This window comes from Myotis myotis, unplaced genomic scaffold (genome assembly GCF_014108235.1).
Source record: "Myotis myotis isolate mMyoMyo1 unplaced genomic scaffold, mMyoMyo1.p scaffold_m19_p_10, whole genome shotgun sequence".
Lineage (NCBI taxonomy): Eukaryota > Metazoa > Chordata > Mammalia > Chiroptera > Vespertilionidae > Myotis > Myotis myotis.
The window spans coordinates 26,319,605-26,338,885 of record NW_023416314.1 but is presented as its reverse complement, the minus strand read 5'-3'; the positions used below and the strand labels follow the sequence as shown (position 1 = coordinate 26,338,885).

The following is a 19,281-nucleotide window of genomic DNA, read 5'->3' as shown; positions in this document are numbered from 1 at the left end:
GTGACTATAAATGTGAAGGTTTCTATAAATAGTATTCTCAGTTAAATTGCTTTGACATTTCAAAAAATTTAACAAATTAATTTTTTAGAGTTGGTCACAACACATTAGTTCTTCCATTAAAGTATGAGCAACTACATTTTCCAACACTTGAAAATAAATAAATCGCAAAAACGGATTTAATCTTAAGTAATCAATGGAGTCCTTTATTTAAAAAGTAATGTTACCCCAATAAATGGAATTTTTAAAATAGTTGCTATAGGAAGATGGAGGAAGTTACTGTTTGGTTTGTTCATTTGTTTGAATGTTGCTTTGACTTTCCTCAAAGGATTGTTTTTCCCTCTTACATAATTCTAAGATTCCAATATTCACAGCATGTCATAATTAAACATCTTCTAGAAAGTACACAGTCTGATTAGCACATTAACTCAGGCATAAACCAGCCGTGACCATGCTGCTCCAGGACTCGGTCAAATCAGACTGGGAAAGAACAATCATGATGAAACTGGACATATTAATTCCAATATTATTTTATCTTCCATCACTTAAGATCTTCTTTTCCCTGTCAGTTCTTTTTTTTTTTAATATATCTGCATTGATTTCAGGGAGGAAGGGAGAGGGAGATATAGAAACATCAATGATGAGAATCATTGATCAGCTGCCTCCTGCATACCCTACGCCAGGGACTGAGCCTGCAACCCAGGCATATGCCCTGACCAGGAATCAAACAATGACCTCTGGGTTCATAGGTCGACAATCAAGCACTGAACCATACCAGCTGGACTCCTTGTCAGTTCTTACTCTTTAATTTTGGTGAGAACAGTCTCTTAGCCTACTAGTAATAAAAATGGCTATCTCATGAATGGATTAGAACACTGTGGTACATCTACACGATGGAATACTATGCTGCTGTAAAAAGGAAGGAACTCTTACCATTTGCAACGGCATGGATGGAACTGGAGAGCATTATGCTAAGTGAAATAAGCCAGTCAATGAAGGAAAAATACCACATGATCTCACTCATTCAGGGATAATAAAGACCATTATAAACTTATGAACAATAATAGATACAGAGGCAGAGCTGCCTCAAACTGATTGTCAAACTGCAGCAGGAAGGTCAGGGAGGGTTGGGGGGCAGGAGGGAGGGGAGTAAGAGATCAAACGAAGAACTTGTATGCATGCATATAAGCATAACCAATGGACATAAGACACTGGGGGGTAGGGGAGGCCAGGGGATTGTCAACGGTGGGGGGAAAAAAAAAGGACACATATGTAACACCCTTTGTAATACTTTAAGAAATAAAACAATAAAAAAATGGCGATCTCAGTTCTGAAAATTAAATACCTTTACCTTCATTCTCAAAGGCTCCCATCACCAGATTAGGGAAAAGTCAGAGATGTTTTTACAGTTACATGTCAATAACTAAGGCCCACAACTTACCCTCCAATATCAGCTCCTATTTTGAAGAGGGAGAGCAAGAGGACTACCTATATTCTGATGTCTTTTTCTTGAACTGAGTTTTGGCTTGGTGCTTGCTTTCAAGCAGAATAGGTGCATATGGCCTTGAGGGTGAGAATTTCTTCCCCACAGTCTACACTGTGCTGCCCAAAATGGTGGCCAGTAGCCCTAGATGGCTGTTGAGCATGTAAAATATGTGTAGAGCCATCAAGGAACTACATTTTTAATTTTCTAAATGTTATTAACATAAATTAAAATTTAAAAGCTGATAATCACTTGTGTTATTGGAAAAGCTTTAAATGTGTCTGGAATAACTTGAATATGGGAATCCACTCTAACATCTGTAAAAGTTTCTGATTTCTAAACATCTGTCAAGTATTTCTGATGAAAACTTACTGACTGAACTGTGACGGGCATATGTGTAAAGCTATATTTCAAAGAATTAATGAACAAAAATAATATAAGATACCTAATTAATAATTTTTTTCAAATATTGATCACATATTGAGTACTTCAATCTATTATACTACTTTGGATATATTATTAGAAATAAAATATATTCTTAAGGTTAATGCCACTGGCTTCTTTTTAAATGTAATACTAGGAAATTTTAAGTTACGTATGACTCATGCTATATTTCTACTGGGCAGCACAAATAATGAATAAATACTAACCAGTGGCATAAGTATCTGAGATGGGCCAGTGAAGCGGTTTAGAAAATCTGTATAGAATGAGAAAGAAGCAAAAGGCCAGACAGCAGTGCGTTCAAATCTGAGGGACTTGAGCAAGTCATTCTGTTTCCTTAGCCTGTATTGCTCCATGTGTAAAATGGGAAGAATAGTTTCCTGGCTTAAACTAAATATTTATAAAGTTATAAAGTGCCCGGTTTATCATCGGTTTAAATAAACTGCTGAATAAATAGTTTTGCAATGGAAATCAGAGACTTCAAACAACTACTAAGAATCACCCGCTTCTCAGTGTCAATGAATACTGCCTCTGACACATACATTGCGAGACCTAGAAAGGAAACACTACAGAAATCCTCTGCATGAGCTTACGGGCAGGCTGAAGTCTTGATGAGTGAAAAGTAAAAGCCTGTCATCGGTTGGTCCTTCTGGCCATGCAGATCTTTCAGGGCACTTTGCAGCTAGCTGACAAGAAGAAGCAACTTTTCTTAGGCACTACTAGCCTCCTCTGACAGTTTCATCCGCTTCACTCCAGCAGACATTATCTTTGGTACTTAAAAGAGTCAGTCATTTTAACCCAGAAAAGTATAAATGATAAATCAAGAAAATCTGACCCACTTGAGAGATTAACAAATATTTCACAGTGAACAACCAATGTTTCTTTAATGAATGGAAGAACTGATGAAGGACTGCAGCATTGAACGCATTGCACCGGGCCACCCAACTCCCACTTACCCCCAACATCTGGTGGAGGTAGTGGTACTCTGGCCCTTGGTTATACTGCAGGAAGGTTTTCCAGAAAAGCAGGACGTTCAGGGCCAGCCAGATCAGCTAAATCACACAAAAGGAGAGAGAAAAAAAAAAGTAAACATAAACACGACCTGATGAATGGAAACCTGAAGTACATTCCTTGGACACAATACTTTCAATGGAACCTCAATTAGTAACAGCGGAAAGCAATCTGAAAACCACTCCAAGAAAAACACATCTGACCTCACTCAGCCCCTGCACCCAAGAGGAAGCATTTGGGCTGTCAACAGGTCTCCTGGATGATCTGCAGACATCCCTTGCTTGCAGGGCAAAAACGGGACTCAGAAATGAGTGATAGCACCCGGTCCCTGGCGATGTGTATTGTTAAAATACACCATCAAGCGGAAGCATTCTGGGCAGAGAGCAAAGAAGGGACGATGTTTAAAGGGTTAAGAAAAAGCTGAGTTCATTACAGTGATCCCTTCTCCCTTCCTCCACAGCCGCTCGCCCCTCGGGGCAGAGGAAAGGTCTCTGGCTTTTTGCAGAAAGGGTGGCATCTTTATGATCTCCGGGTAGTAACCGCGGGAAGTTTTCTGAGTTGAGAATGTTCGAATTCGAGGCAAAACTTCCACTTCCAGCCTCCCACCCGCGCACGCTCGGAGAATGAATCAAAATCTCTCCAGGAGAGACCAAACGCGGGGACAGCCTGCCCGCCATCCTACCAGGCAGAGGTGTTTAACCCCTTCGTTGTCCAGCCAGCTCCTCCAGGACACAGCCATGCCGCCCCGCTGCGCCGAGCTCGCCGCCCGCCGGCCCGGGAAGGAGCGGCGGCGGCCGGGGCCGTGGGTACAGGAGCGCGGGCGGGGGCGGGCCGGGCGGGAGGCGGAGGGCGGTGGTCAAAGACCGAGTGGAAGCGCGAGGCCGGCGCGGAGCCAGCCCGGGCGGGGTCTGCGCCCCGGGTGAGCCGGGTCTTCCGGGCGCCGCGGCTCCGGCTCCAGACGCAGCGGGTCTGCGCGGGCCACTCGGCGGTCCCGGCCCCGGCCCCGCTCCGGGCGCGCGCTCCCCGGCCCGCGGCCCCAGCTGCGCGAGGCGGCCCGCCGCCGGCCCCTTTGTCTGGGGCGAGCCCGTTGTTGTGGCTGCTGCTGCTCAGGATGTCCCGGCCGGGAGCCGGGAGCTGGGAGCTGGGAGGCGGCCCGCAGCCCAGCCTGCCCAGCTCGGAAAGACAAGATGCGGAGAAAGATTCTCCTACTTCACGCGGGGACCTGGCCTGCCTTCTCCTGCACACACACCTACTTCTTTCTGACAGGTCGTTTTCCAAAAAAGTTCAATTCAAAGAGCCTTGGTAGCGACATGAAGGCCGGAAATATAGCCTTTTGTGTACTAGCGTCCCCCACCTAAAGCCTCCCTCCACCCTCCTCTTCTTTGTCCTCCATCCCTACTCCAACCCACACTGATGCAAAGCTTTTAAGAAAATTCTGAACTGAAATAAGATCAGAGGATGGATGGTTAAAGCGGATGTGATTCTCAGGGGCTTTAGGGAAGCTCAGATTTACTCAATTTAGGAATTTACATTTCACTACCTCGTGTCAGAGTTCCTTTAGTAACAGGAATCCTCTCAAACTTGTATCAGCGGCCCGGTGAGGGATGAGAAGACTGTGGATTGACACAGGTGTCTTACACTGCATATCAGTGTTAAGGAGTATTCGTGTTAGGGAAGAGGAAAAAAGTATTCATGTAGAAGAATACTTGGTGAAAAATAAGTGTTCAATAAATGTTTGTTACATAGGGAACTTGCCAGCATGGAAAACTAACAAGTGGTGGAAAGAGTAAATCATTTGTAGCCTAATCCCATGGCTTTCAAGCTTTTTTTCTTTTTTTAAACAAAATACATTTTATAACACATACATAATATAAAATTGAAACTAAAATGTCACAAAATCATGCTTCCTTTGCCAAATGCATTGTGCTTATCTCATTTAATTCCATGAACTGATTAATGACTGATTTAATTCAAAACTTGAATGATCCATATCAAATCCTAGTTACATTTTACCAAGTTCTCTTTCTAATGGTCTGTCCTCTCTTTTTGATATATGGCTTTCTTGTGTCATACATGATTAAACCCTGAAAACTGCCTCAAATCTTTCTGGAGTAAGAGAGTATATTATTTGTAAATAGCATTCTGCTCTTATTAAGCATGTGATATCTCAAGGGCCAGAAAAAGAGCACACAGAGAACCCAAGAGGTATCACCACTGGAGGAAATTCTGGGACACACTGGTGCTCCTCAAATTACACCCCTAAGTAACCATTCAGGGCTGTAATTTCAATAGACAGGAGGTGGGAGGGTCTACAAAATGGGTTGGTTCTTGTCATGAGTTGAGAGGAGTGAAGCAATTGAAGAATAGAATAAAAGACAATTTTAAAATGTCACCTACTTCCAGGATAAAGGGAATAAAAGAATCTAGTTCTTACTGTATACAAAGTGTCAGGCCCTGTCCTTGTTACTTCATATACAAAATCTCACTTAATTCTCACAATGGCCACGTGGATGTCAGTGGTACCGCTTTAAAGGTAAGGAAACTGAAGCTAAAAGAGATTAAGGAACTTTCTTGAGGAGGTAGGGAAAAGGGGAGATGTGGGTCAAAGGGTACAAACTTCCAGTTATAAAATGAAGAAGTTTAGGAAATCTAATGTACAGCATGGTGATTATAGTTAACTGTATTATATACTTGAAAATTGTGAAGAGAGTAGGTCCTACATGTTCTCATCACAAAAAAAGCAATGGTGACAATGTGAGATGATGGAAGTGTTAACTAAAGCTAGGATGGTAATCATATCACAAAATATGTGTATTGAGCAGCACAGTGTTGCATGTCAATAATCTCAATAAAGCTGGAAAAAGTATTATGTTCACTGGAATAATAATATTGCAATAAAGATGAAAAAATAAATAAAAAGAGAAAGACACTTGCCTGAAAGGATAAAACAGTATTTGCTTATATCTCAAACAACCCCAAAACAGATACTTTTATGAAACCCTTTTGTCAAATGACAGAATGCTAAACAAATGTTGATTAGTTATACGTATCACTATTATTTTATAGGAGGCCTGTAAGAGGGGCCCAAGATCCTACTGTTTCTGTTGCCTTACAAGGAAACAATACTGGAAGGTATCCCCAGGAGACAGAGCTATTGCCTTATTGTATAGGAACTTTCATTATTGAGTTTCTTTTCAATATAATGTTCCGTAGGCCAGATAGTATAGTGCAAGTAGTTAATACTGTCTTCCCCAAGATGGGAAGGGCTGTTCTTGAACGCAATGAGGAGAGAGCTCTGCAGCTATACCAGTATTCCAAAACGCATAATGAAAAATATCACACTTTTGTCCGGAAAAGACTTCGTAGGAAAAGAAAATCAAATGACAAATACCTTTCTCTTGGTTGAAATTATGGTAAGAGAATAGTAATCATCCTATGCTGCTGATCAACTCTGGCAGTGAGAGATGTTATTAATCTATTTTTTATGGTTTAATAAACACAGAAGCTTTCTGTTTTTGGTAGACAGTGTCCTTCAACGCATGAAATCCATGAGAAAAAAAATGGTAAATGTTTGTCTGCTTTTATTATTCGGCTTCTTTATTTGTCAGCTCAGAAACATCTCTTTCTCATGAAGCTTTTTCTAACCCACCTCTCCTCAATCTCACACAGACCCTTCCTGTCATCCCTGTATTCTTCAGTGTGTCCAAAAGACACTACACACGTGATTACTAGAGAAGAGAAAGAGTTCCTCTGCCTGGAGCCAGCAGAGCCACACACCGAACATGAAGAAATGCAGTAGAGAAATATTGGCTATTTCATTATGAACTAGAGGCTCAGTGCACGAAATTCATGAACAGAGGTTGGGGAAGGGGGCCCCTCAGCCTGGCCTGCACCTTCTCCAATCCAGGACCCCTTAGGGGATGTCCAACTTCTGGTTTAGGCCCGACCTGGATTGGGCCTAAACCGGCAGTCGGACATCCTTCTTGCAATCTGGGACTACTGGCTCCTAACCGTTCGCCTGCCTGCCTGCCTGATTGCCCCTAACCACCTCTGCCTGTCAGCCTGATTGCCCCCTAACTGCTTCCCCCTGCTGGCCTGATTGCCCCCTGACTGCTCCCTCCTACCAGCCTGATCACCCCTAACTGCTCTCCCTGCCAGCCTGATCACCCCTAACCACCTCTGCCTCGGCCCCCACCACCGTGGTTTTGTCTGGAAGGACGTCCAGAAGATGTCTGGTCTAATTAGCATATTACCCTTTTATTAAGATAGATATTAATATAGATGGTGATACTCAGGAGAGCTGGAGGCTAACATTCCAAAGCCCAAACTACCAGATGGATGGTGTGTAGGTTACAGATTATATAGGGCAAAATCACAAGACACAAAATCACAAAGGTTTCAGGGTTGTGATGGGAACTGATTGGTTAGAGGTGACATAAAAGTGTAATAATCATCTCTTCAGATCTTGGAGACAATTCTGAGGTCTTTTCTGGGTGCCTCTGCCCCACATCCTGAGAAAGTAGCCATGCCATCATTCCACATTAGGGCCTAGTAGTTGAAACATAAGTTAGGCCAAGATGTTATCTTTAGCCTGCCAATGATCTGGACTAAATGGCCATTAGTCTAGGTACCAGTTATTGTCTTCTGCTAGGGATGGAGTGGCGGGGGGGGGGGGGGGGGGGGCGGTAGTTGCTGATTACCCAGGGAAAGGCTAGGTCTCTGAGGGATATATATATATATATATGTTTATGTATGTATGTGTATGTATGTATGTATATATACATACATACACATATATATACATATATATACACATACATACATACAGTGTCCCCCAAAAATGTATACACACAATGTCTGTAGATTCCATTACACTTTAAAAATGAAATGTATTTTAACAGTATCTTTATAATTACTCAAAGTGTATATACATTTTTGGGGCGCACACTCCCTCTGGGGGGTGGGGAGAGAGAGATGATTTCTAGACCTTAGGTTTAAAGTCATAAGGACCCTCCCTCATTTTTACTATCATTACTGCATATTTCACAGAGTAATTAGTTGTATGTATATGTGCGTCTACTTCTCCTCATCAACTGATCTCCTCGAGAACAAGGATCCTGCCTTATTCCATTTTAATCCAGGATCTCGGACAAAGACTAATACACAGCAAGAACTTAAAGAACGTTTATTAAATAAATGAATAGTGAAGTATATTGCCCTCTTTCTGTGCCTCTCACACTCTAGTTTCTCAAGTGTAACTTTCCAGTAATGTAAGAAAAGTTTCTTTTTAGCTTGATAATACTTAACTAGCAGAAAAGGACCCCTTGGTATGGTGTCACCTACAGCACAGGTCACAGGATATGCATTTGAGACCAGTGGGAACCTCGATTAGTCTCCTGCGGCTGCTGTAACTAATTATCACTGAGTGACTTAAAACAACAAAAATGCATTCTCTCACTGTTCCAGAGGCCAGAAGCCTGAAATCAGACCTCTGGCTCAAAATCAAGGTGGACAGAGCCACACTCCCTCCTGAGAGTCTAAGGGAGAATCTGCCTTGCCTCTTCCCGATCCTGGGGCTGCTGGCATACCTTGGCTTGTGGCTGCATCACCTCAGTGGTTGCATTGCCTTCTCCTCTTCTGTCTGTATGTACATCAAATCATGAGCTCTCTCTTATAAGTACAGTTGTGATTGATTGCATTAGGGTCCCCCCAGATGATCCAAGATAATCTCCCCAGGTCAAGATCCTTAACTTAATCACACCTACAAAAAACCCTTTTCCTTATAAACTAACATTTACAGGTTCCTGGGAATAGGAACTGATATATTTGGGTGGTCATTTATTCAGCCTACTACAGCCTCTAAATTGACTTAACTGATGTTAACTTTCCACGATTAGACATGCCAACCTTAGAGTAGGATTTTTTAGGAAAATAAAAAAGAATGTAATCTTGCTATTTGCGACAACATAGATGGACCTAGAGGATAGTAGGCCAAGTCAGACAGAGAGAGACAAATACTCTATGATTTCACACATGTGGAATCTTAAAAAGTGAAACAGAAACAGACTCATAGATACAGAGAACAAGCTAATGGTTGCCAGAGGGGGTAGCATGATGGGTGAAAAAAGTGAAGGGAACAAGAGGTACAAACTTCCAGTTATAAAATGAAAAAGGCAGGGGAAGGGATATGTAGCAAAGGGAATATAGTCAGTAACACCATAAGAACTTTGTCTGATGACAGATGGTTACTAGACATATCATGGTGATTGCATCGTAAGGTATAAGCATGTAGAATCACTATGTTGCACACCTGAAACGAATATAATATTGTACATCAGCAGTACTTCAATAAAAAGAAAAGAAATAAGAGTTAGGACTCCTAGTTAGCATTTCTGTTAAGAAGTCAAAAAGTATAGACTGTTACCAGTGAGACCGTGAGATCTCCGTTCTTGTCTTCTTGAAGGAAAGATTTCAATCAAGAGATAAAGTGTGGCAAAGTAAGTAAGAATTGATTGGCCACAACAACAACAAAAATACTTAGGACGGTGAAACAAGGAAGGTGCACAGAAGAAGAGGAGAGCCTAGGCTGGGCTGCTTTGACTCACTGAGAAGTCAAAGAAAAGGGAGCCCTTGGAGACAGGGTTAGGGGTTTAGCCTGGGATGAGCTGCACTGCCCATTGCTCTCCTGGTTGCAAGTCTTATGGGGCCCCTTAGAGGAAAGAAGGGAGAAAGGGAACACATTGGCATGTTCCATAGGGAAGAGTACACACTGGGTCCTTCATTCTGAGCATATTTCTCTCTCTTGCAAGTTGAAATCTTAGGGGAGGTCTCAGGGAAGGGTATTAATAGAATTATCATCAGCTTCCCAGGTGTGCTCTTTCAGTGCTGGGGTCCAACCCCAGCAGGTCCAGGGGTCCCCAAAGGCATGGACGGAGTCGGCGAAGAAGGAAGGACACGGAGACAGCGTTCAGTTGATTAGCAGCCTAGCCAGGATCTCCAGCCAGGATCTCCAGCCAAGTTCTGGTCTGGATCTCCAGAGAGGTTCTGCTTCGGACCTCCAGCCAAGTTCTGTGTCCATGTTCTCTTGCTAGGTTCTCCAGGTTCTCCAGCCAGGTTCTGTAGCCATGTTCCCTCTCTAGGTTCTCCAGCCAGGTTCTGTTCAGGTTCTCCAGCCAGGTTCAGTCACCAGGTTCTAGTCAGGTTCTCTTGCCAATTTCTGTAGTCAGGTTCAGTCCAGGATCTTTTACCATGTTCTCTCGCTAGGTTCTGTCTCTAGGTTCTGTCTTTAGGTTCTGTTGCCAGTTTCTGTCCAGGATCTTTTGCCATGTTCTCTCCAGCGAAGTTCTTCTATCTCTAGGTTCTGTGTAGGTTCTGTGTGTAGGTTCTGTGTGTAGGTTCTGTCTCTCCTGGTTCTGTCTTCTAAGTTCTGTGTTGTTACATCTGTATTTATACCAGTTGATTCCAATCCTATCAATCTCTATTCCAAAGGTTAGGGCGTTTCTTATCTCCATTCCAGGGAGTAAAGATTATGTAGCTTAAGCATGATTGTTCATAGTTAAAGTGATTAATTACCCACCTGGCACTTAGTTAAGAGGTTTTATTCCCTCCCTAACTTCAGGGGAAAATCCCTACCTGGGGAAACAACCTTTCTCAGAGACCTTGGTTAAAACACATAGTGCCAAGAAGGTGAGCAAACATATTAAGAACAGTATGCCATATATGCCAGGTCCCTTGAAACAGCAAGGATGGACTGGCTCCCAGCATTTCAGGGTCCTGGTCTCCACTGATTGGTCAGCGCAAGGACAGGGGGTCATTAGTCAGTGCATCTGGTCCTGAGGCAGCTATGGCATCACTTGCCTGGTCTTACTGCTTTTCAGGGCCTAGAGCTGAAAAACAACTAAGGTCTAGATATTTTCTTTAGGGAGGAAAAGGTCAGGGGGGTCCAAACTGCATGACCAGTGTTGTGCTAGGGAAAGGCTGGTTACCCTGGCAGCAAAATTCTTGTTTTCCCAGTTTTGCCCCTTGCTAGGAAGCCAGGGCAGAAAGCCTGAGTTCTGTAGCTGGCCTATCGTCCTTGCTCTGCTCATGTCTGTCTAACTGTCCATAACAGAACCATGCCTGTTAGAACTCAGCAAGATTTCTTAACCTTTGTGACTTGGCTGGAATTTATTATCTTTATTATCTGATATCTGATTATCAGAAGTGGTTAGCATTAAACTAAAAAATGAATCTATGTTTTTCTTACAAACAGAAAGGAGGAAAATAGGAAGCCTCTGTTCCCAGTATCCAGCAAACCGGTGGAGTACACAGCGAATCCTAGAGATCTAGGAACTAGCAGCTACATTAAAGAGAAAAGAAGGCTGGCCAGGTGGCTCAGTGTTGCAGCATCATGCAGTACACCACCAAAAAGGTTGCAGTTCCATCCCGGTCGGGGTGCATACAGGAGGCAACCAGATGTGTCTCTCTCACATCCATGTCTCTCTCTCTTCCTGTTTCTCTAACGTCAATAAAGAACATATCCTCTGGTGCGGATTTTTAAAAGGGGAGGGTGAGAGAAAAGAAAACTGCAGCAAGTCCCTGAGACCCTTGGCTGGAAAAGGGGGCTGGCCCCCCAAGGGAACAGTGAGAAATGGCCCAAAGGCAAGTTCCAGATAATGACTCATCGACAGTTCTACACAGAATCATTCAGGAATGTCTACCATGTACTCACAGTTAGGTCAGCTCCTTGAGAAATACTGAAGCAGCTGGAGAGGCTCTTATGCCCTCAAGTATCAGATACTTGGTTGGAAAATAATGCTTACAAAAGTGAAGACAATTTAAGAATGCCAGAATAAAGACTCTGGATAAAAGTTTCTTGAATGAAACTGACTATGATGAACTTTTGTTTAGAATTGTCTTGCATAGAACACTTTTCCAAACTTCTGGATTTAATAGACCAATAAAATTTCAAAAAGAAAAAAAAAATCAGTGAAACCCAACATAGACTATCCTACCCAAATTTTTCTGCAACTAAGGGAAAATTTTTAAGTGAAAACCAAAAATGCCATACACTGCATATTTACTAAAGAAAATTCGTTTTTACAAACAAATTATAAGAAATACTGACCACCTTTGACTTCCATAGGAATTCATTTCTCTCTCTCTCTCTCTCTCTCTCTCTCTCTCTCTCTCTCTCTTTCTATATATATATATATATATATATATATATAATAAAATGTATATATAATAAAAACATAGACTTTTTTATTATTCAATCTTCAGACTACTTTTTATTATTCAATCCTCAAATCTCTTCTATTGGGCTTCTAGAAGAGCCATTCTTATCTTTACCCTACTTTTACACATGAGACACGAGGAAACTGGGGACAGAGAGAATAACTAACTTGCCCAAGTCACCAAGGCATTAAGCAGTAATGCCCAGAAGCCAGTACCCCTGCTCCTTCTTCTCCCATGTAGTCATTTCTGAACTAGGACCGCCATGTGTTCGGAGCTGCAATCCTTTAGACCTACATGGAGCTGTAGTTTTTTATTTTCTCCAATCATCTAAAGTGTGCAGGGATGTACCAGTGGGCCTTTGTACTGTCAAGTCAGCGCACATCCTCAAAGACTATCTTGTCTATTGTTCATGATCTTATTTGTTCTTTTTCCTGTAAGGCATTTTCATTAACAGAATAATTCTAGGATGTTTGTGCTATTGTATTATTCTTAAAAATTGAACTAGAAGTATTCCTGAAGACCAAAATAGTATGTTCCTGCCCAGCCAGTGTGCCTCAGTGGTTGAGTGTCTAGCTATGAACCAGGAGGTCATGGTTCAATTCCCAGTCATGGCACATGCCCAGGTTGCAGGCTCAATCCCCAGTGTGGGGTGTACAGGAGGCAGCCGATCAATGATTCTTTCTCATCATTGATATTTCTATCTCTCTCTCTCCCTCTCCCTTCCTCTCTGAAATCAATAAACATATATATTTTAAAAAATAGTATGTTCTTAACACTTGCACCCATGGTTCTAGTTGCATCCTCAGACTGCTTTGAAATATTGAGGAAATAAAATTGAATTTCTTCCTTAGTCTCACTTCACTTTCTGAGCATAAAATAACTGTTGTAACTATTAAAATTCATGTTAAATGATATAAAGTTTAGAATCATAAAAACATCAGAATAAAACAGGCTTTGGAGAGCATTACAATTTTCACTTAATTGATTAGAGTGGAAGCTGAAGCCCTTTTTCAGCCCTTTTTCACCAACCTCTTTCCTATGATCCCTCTTCTCCTACTCCTCGCCATACCACGAGGCCTTTGCACAGCCTGGTAGCTTGTATTTATATATTCATTCGTGAGCTTATTTGATTGTCAATCTCTGTCATAAAATGGGAACTCCCCAAGGTAAAGTACATGTCTGAATCTGCTTATTTTTATTTCCTCAGAGACAGGTATAGAGCTTGGAACCTGTGTAAGAGCTCAGTAATTATTTTGAATTACAAAAATGAAAGCCAGGAGGAATAGATTTCCCAACTTCTCCTCCAGTAATATTTAAACACTGATATTCCCTCTTCTACACTGACATGGCATTCTGTACCTTAATTACTTTTCTTCCCCAAATCGATCCTGTTTTCTCACACCTTCATCCATGTGTGCATGCTATTCTCGCTTCCTGGCACATCCTACCTAGTGATACTCAGTCCCCAAACTCAAGACAAGCATTATTTCCGCTTAGAGGCCCATGTGGATTGTTCCCAGCTGGGTCAGGAACCTCTTGCATGTGAGCATCTGTCCACTGTGCAGCCCTCTCTCAGAGCAGTTACCAGGCTGCACTTGTTGATGTATTTTCTAAGTTGTTTTTCCAACGAGGCTGTGAGCACACTGAAGATAGGAAACCTTTCTTCACTACCTAAAACCTAGCTCACAGCTAGTGCTCAAAATATACTTAATTAACAAATTAATAAATGGATGAATAAATGAATGAATGAATGAATGAATGAATGAATGAATGAAAGTCTAGCATGAAATAACAGCTCAGGTTATTTTCAAAATGAAGAAATCACCACTCACCAAATCTTGCTCTAATTGTTCAGAGAACAGCAAGGTTTCAGATTAAGTTTGATGAAAAACCAATTCAGGAACATAAGAAGAAAAGAACAAAATTGACTGTTGTCTTGTCTACCTTCTCCTCAACAATTTTTGGTGCAATTTAACCTTCAGAAAATCTTTTCCCCTAGTCTCCAAGAATTTGGGGCTGGACATTTCAAAGTATTTTTTGTTTTTATTCTCATTCTCCCATACTGACTCACTCTTATATTGACACAGCAACTAAAATGTTTATATGTACATTTACAGTATGTATACAGCCTATGATGAGAAATAATCAATATTTTTGAAAAATGTCACAAGGTATCAAATCTTAACAAATGAAATGATCTTATATCTTAGTTATATATTTGTGTTTTACAATTGAATCTTTGGATTAAGAGAAAAATTTGCATCCTAATTACTCTTTGCCTTTTCTCCAAGTTCCATCAAATTTATTTTTCTAGCCTGGCCAGTGTTGCTCAGTGGTTGAGCATCAACCTATGAACCAGGAGTTCAAAGTTCAATTCCCAAGAGATCATGGTTCAATTCCCGGTCAGGGCACATACTTGGGTTGCAGGCTCAATCCCCAGTGTGGGGCATGCAGGAGGCAGCCCATCAATGATTCTCTCTCATCATTGATGTTTCTATCTCTCTCTCCCTCTCCCTTCCTTTCTGAAATCAAGAAAAATATATTTTTAAAAATTATTTTTATGGAGCATCTTTTGAATCAGAAGACAGCACTATGCCTCCTCTGATCTTTTACAATCCTTAGTTCAAATTTACACATGTTGAATTATTACACGATGACATAATTATTTGCTATAGAAATGTCTCCACATCAATGCGATTTCTTTGGAGTGGCAGAGTGTGCAAATCTCTTACTGTTCCCTCGTTCATTTTAGTAATAATTCACCCTGAGTTTCAGCTGGATCATAGCTGCCCGGCTAGTGATTACATGTCCTAGCTTCTCTTGCAGGCAGGAGTAGGCATTGACCATGCTGCTACAAACAGGATGTGAGCAGAAAGGATGTGTACATCCCTATTCTATTACAAAGGAAGTTGCTTGCGTTCCACATTCCTTTTTCTCCTCCCTTTCCCACAGTTTGGAAATATGCTTCCAACATGAAAGCAAGGGCAATACTTTGAGTGATAAGGAAGAAATAAGATCTTAAGAATCTGGATGATTTTGTGGGTAACTCATAGCTACCCTCCATGGCTCACTTCTTGACTTGCGCAAGAAAGAAATAGAATTCCGCTTTATTTGAGGCACTATAATTCAGGTTACATCTGCTTTGCTTGTACTGTATTATTACAAAAATTGGCTCCTGGGAGTGGGATACAGTCATCATAAAGATAAAACTATGAGGCATTACTATAGTGAGTTGTGAAGCAGGGAAAGAGGACAATACTCAGGCTAGAAAGAGGTCAGTACCCCTTGTCATGGGGCTGAAAAATATATGGTAACTTGGAGACAGACCACATTACTACCAAGCTGTAGCTCTAGGAGAATAAGCTATAGAAAGCAAGTCAGTTTTTTGTATGTTGGCTGCTACTTGGAATTTTTATCAAAGTGCTACAAGAGACATGAGATAAAGTTAGAAAAGAAATGACACCCCTTGCAAAAAGAGATGGAAGAGAACATAGCTTTATTAATGTAGAGTTTCGTTGCCTCTGAAATGCAATTTAATAGATTTTAATGCATAACTGGTTTGGCTCAATGGATAGAGCGTTGGCCTGTGGACTCAGGGTCCCATGTTTGATTCCAGTCAAGGGCATGTACCTTGGTTGCGGGCACATACCCAGTAGGGAGTGTGCAGGAGGCAGCTGATCGATGTTTCTCTCTCATTGATGTTTCTAACTCTCTATCCCTCTCCCTTCCACTCTGTAAAAAAAAATCAATAAAATATATATTTTTTAAAATGCTATTAGAGGGTTGGAAAGTTCACTTCTTAGAGGTATTTCTAAAGAGTGTGACATAAGATTATAATCAGAGCTAGGCTAGAGGCAAAGATCAGTTTAAGATTATTGGCTTTTGGGAGATGGGAGTGGCAAGGGAGAGGTCAATGGTGGGGGGAAAAGGAGACCTATGTAATACTTTGAACAATAAAGAATTTAAATTAAAAACAAAAGATTATTGGCTTTTCAAGCAAGTTCCCAAGACTTTAGTTTTACATGGTATTAAATTAGCTGATATTAAGGTAAGGGAAAGAAATGAGCTGAGTAAGAAGACAATAAAATACAGATGACAGTCTTTAGCAGGTGGGGAACCTTTTTTCTGCCAATTGCCAACTGGGTATTCATATTATCACTAGAGGTCCGATTTACGAATATTCGTGCAAGAGTAGGCCTTCCCTTCCGCGGCTGCTGGCACCAGCTTCCCTCTGGCACCCAGGACCCGGGCTCCCCTCTGGCCTTGGCTTCATCCAGAAGGACATCCGGAATGATGTCCAGCCTAATTAGCATATTACCCTTGTATTATTATAGAGTCTTGGGCCATACAAAATTATTAACTTAAAAACTAGCCTGCTATGCTTGGTCAAACATTTAATTAACTCACCCCTAATGCCTTGGCACAGCTAGAACAAATTATCTCTAGGGCCTTATATGGCCTGCAGGCCAGACGTTCCCTAACCCTGGTCTACAGGATCTAAGGAAATTTGTCCAAAAAAGGTCTTTGAGTGTAGCTACTCTACATGGACCTGAATAGAAGCAAACGGACAAAATGGTTGCTAAGGTTTTGAAGGAATTTTATTACCAAAGAAATCACAAGCCTGGTGTATAAGAGCCTATGATTGTTAAATTTCTAACATAATACTCAGTTCCCTAAAGTTCCCCAAGCAGAATGCACTCTTTCTTACCCCTTCTGATGTGGAAGATAGACAGGGGAAATCTTTCAAACACACAAAACCAAAGCCACAGGGAAACATGAACAAGGAAGATAAGTCAGAGCTAGGCAGATGAATTAACCAAGGCATTTACTCCACCAGCAGGAAGCATTCATAGCTCTTGTCCAAGAGAATTTAACATGTGCTATGGGCCCAAATCTACTTTGCACTTTATATTCTTTACATTCATGAAAGGATGTTTCTTTCTTTTTATTTATTTAAAAACTAGAGGCCCGATGCACGAAATTCATGGGAGAGTAGGCCTTCGCAGCCACAGTGGCTGCCTGGACCCCTCCCTCACAGCTGCGGTGGCTGCCTGGATCCCACGGCTACAGCCCCGGCTTCATCCGGAAGGGTGTCTGGTCTAACTAGCATATTATGCTTTTATTATTATAGATCACTGTGGTAAAATATACATAACTTAAAATCTATCATTTTCACCATTTTTTAATTGTGCAGTTCAGTGGCATTAAGTACATTAACATTGTTTTACAACCTTACCACATCTATCCAGAACTTTTTCATCTTCCCAAACTGAAATTCTGTACCTATTAAACAATAATTCCCCATGTCCCCCTCTCCCCGGCCCCTGGAACCCCCATTCTATTTTCTTTCTATATGAGTTTGAATATTCTGGAGATTTCATATAAGCAGAATTATGTAATATATATATCCTCTTGTATCTGGCTTATTTCATTTAGCATGTCCTCAAGGTTTATGTAGTATAAAGTCCTTTTTATGGCTGAATAATATTCCATCATATCTATTCTTGACTGAAATTTTCCACAGGTGAAGTTATGTCTTTCTCAAGATATCACAACTGGGGTATTTTAAATTCAGTGATCCTTTTCTTACTCTACCATTATATATTAGGGTTGGGGAAGACCTATAACTTGTGTTTAGTTGATGGGTTGCCAGATCATAAGCAGCTACTTCCAGACCTGATAGAGAAGACTATATTACAAATCTTGTCCTGGATTTTCAGTTGCATAGGAGAGGATTACTACATAGGATGTTAGGTGGGCTCTCTTGTAGAAGGTTTGAGTATATTTGTGAGAAAAGATAAGGGTGCACAGATACCTAGGTGACTAGAAAGCAAAACTGTGACAGAGACTGCTAATTGTCCATGTATATTCATTCTCCTAGTTCACTTAATAATAGAAGCCCCAGAATTTTAACTAAGCATAGAATTCCTCAGAAAGATATTACATTTCCTAGCCTATATTTAAGGTAGGAGAGAGGTGACAACATTCTAGACAAATAGTTGTTAGCAGACGTGGTATATTCAACCTTTTAGTTACATCCATTAAATAGAAAAAAATGCTTACATTTCATTTTCTCTCCCTTTCCTCTTTCTCAGAACTAGAACAAAGATGGGCCATCGAACTGTCTTTTAGCAGGAAGATTAGGACCACACTCTAGGATAGTGGAGCATCATAACAGAAGTAACTGGCTCCCTGAATGATCTGGAGCAAAAGCCCTGCTAGCCAGTATAGGGCGGATTTCTATATGAGAGAGAAAAAAAATCTACCACCTTGATGGATCCACTATATTTTTAGAGTTTTTATGTTTCAGTATCTTAGGCTATACCCTAAGTATTATAATTAGATTATAAAAATTTGAATTGATAATGGAGGAATATTTTTGATATTGAGAAACACAGCCATATTATCATTCGCCAAAAAGTTTTCATTATATCTTAAGTTATTGATAAGTCAGTGACTATACCTTAATCTTCATATTCTGAATATTTATCCTATTGCCTCACATGGTAATCAATGCATATTTCTTTCATAAATTAGTCAAATAATTCACATAACAACAATAGCAGTAAGAATGGTTGTAAGATTCAAACAGCTTTTTAAATGAACATTAATTCTGCCTGCATTACCTATTAATTATACTTGTTTCCCTAGGGTCTAGGCCTGTGCTTTCTCATCAAGATTTGAATTAAATTATTACTCATCATTTCTATCCTATCTCAATGAAAAAATGTCCTTGATCCCTATTTATTTGTCCTAAAAAATTCTAATTGTTTATTTTAACAGAAAATTAAGAACAACAGTAGATTAAGTGTTTGTAAGAATGAAGATGTGCTTCCTTGTAAAGGATTTAAAACTTTCTTTTTATGTTTCCTGGTTGTCCCACAGCCAAATTTTCGGTGGCAAATTCCATACTGCAGTGCAGTATTGCAAAATATTATGAGGTCACACAGAAATAAATCCTCAAAAAACCTCTTCCACACAAACTTACTCTAAACAAGGAAAATATGTAATTTTACTTTTGATAATTATTGAGTGGCAATATTCATTGATATGGTTACTAAAAGAATATAAATAAAGAATGTGTGTGAAGGACAGGGGAATAGCATAATTGGGCCAGAATATTCAACACAATG

General features: G+C 40.7%; 1 protein-coding gene across 3 annotated transcripts in view; it reads right to left on the bottom strand.

Annotated features, from left to right (window-relative positions):
- The window catches only part of NOX4 (NADPH oxidase 4), a 151,726-nt gene extending 147,969 nt beyond the window's left edge, over window positions 1–3,757 (bottom strand). For 2 of the 3 annotated variants that reach the window (XM_036324720.1, XM_036324721.1), the window contains exons 1-2: window positions 3,615–3,757; window positions 2,878–2,973 (exon numbers count right to left, since the gene is read on the bottom strand). In XM_036324720.1, coding sequence (XP_036180613.1) covers window positions 2,878–2,973; window positions 3,615–3,671 — 153 coding nt within the window. In that variant the 5' untranslated portion in view covers window positions 3,672–3,757. Of the gene's footprint in view, window positions 1–2,877; window positions 2,974–3,614 lie in introns of those variants that run through there. The other variant, XM_036324722.1, reaches the window with a different exon arrangement.
- Window positions 3,758–19,281: the final 15,524 nt, after the last annotated feature.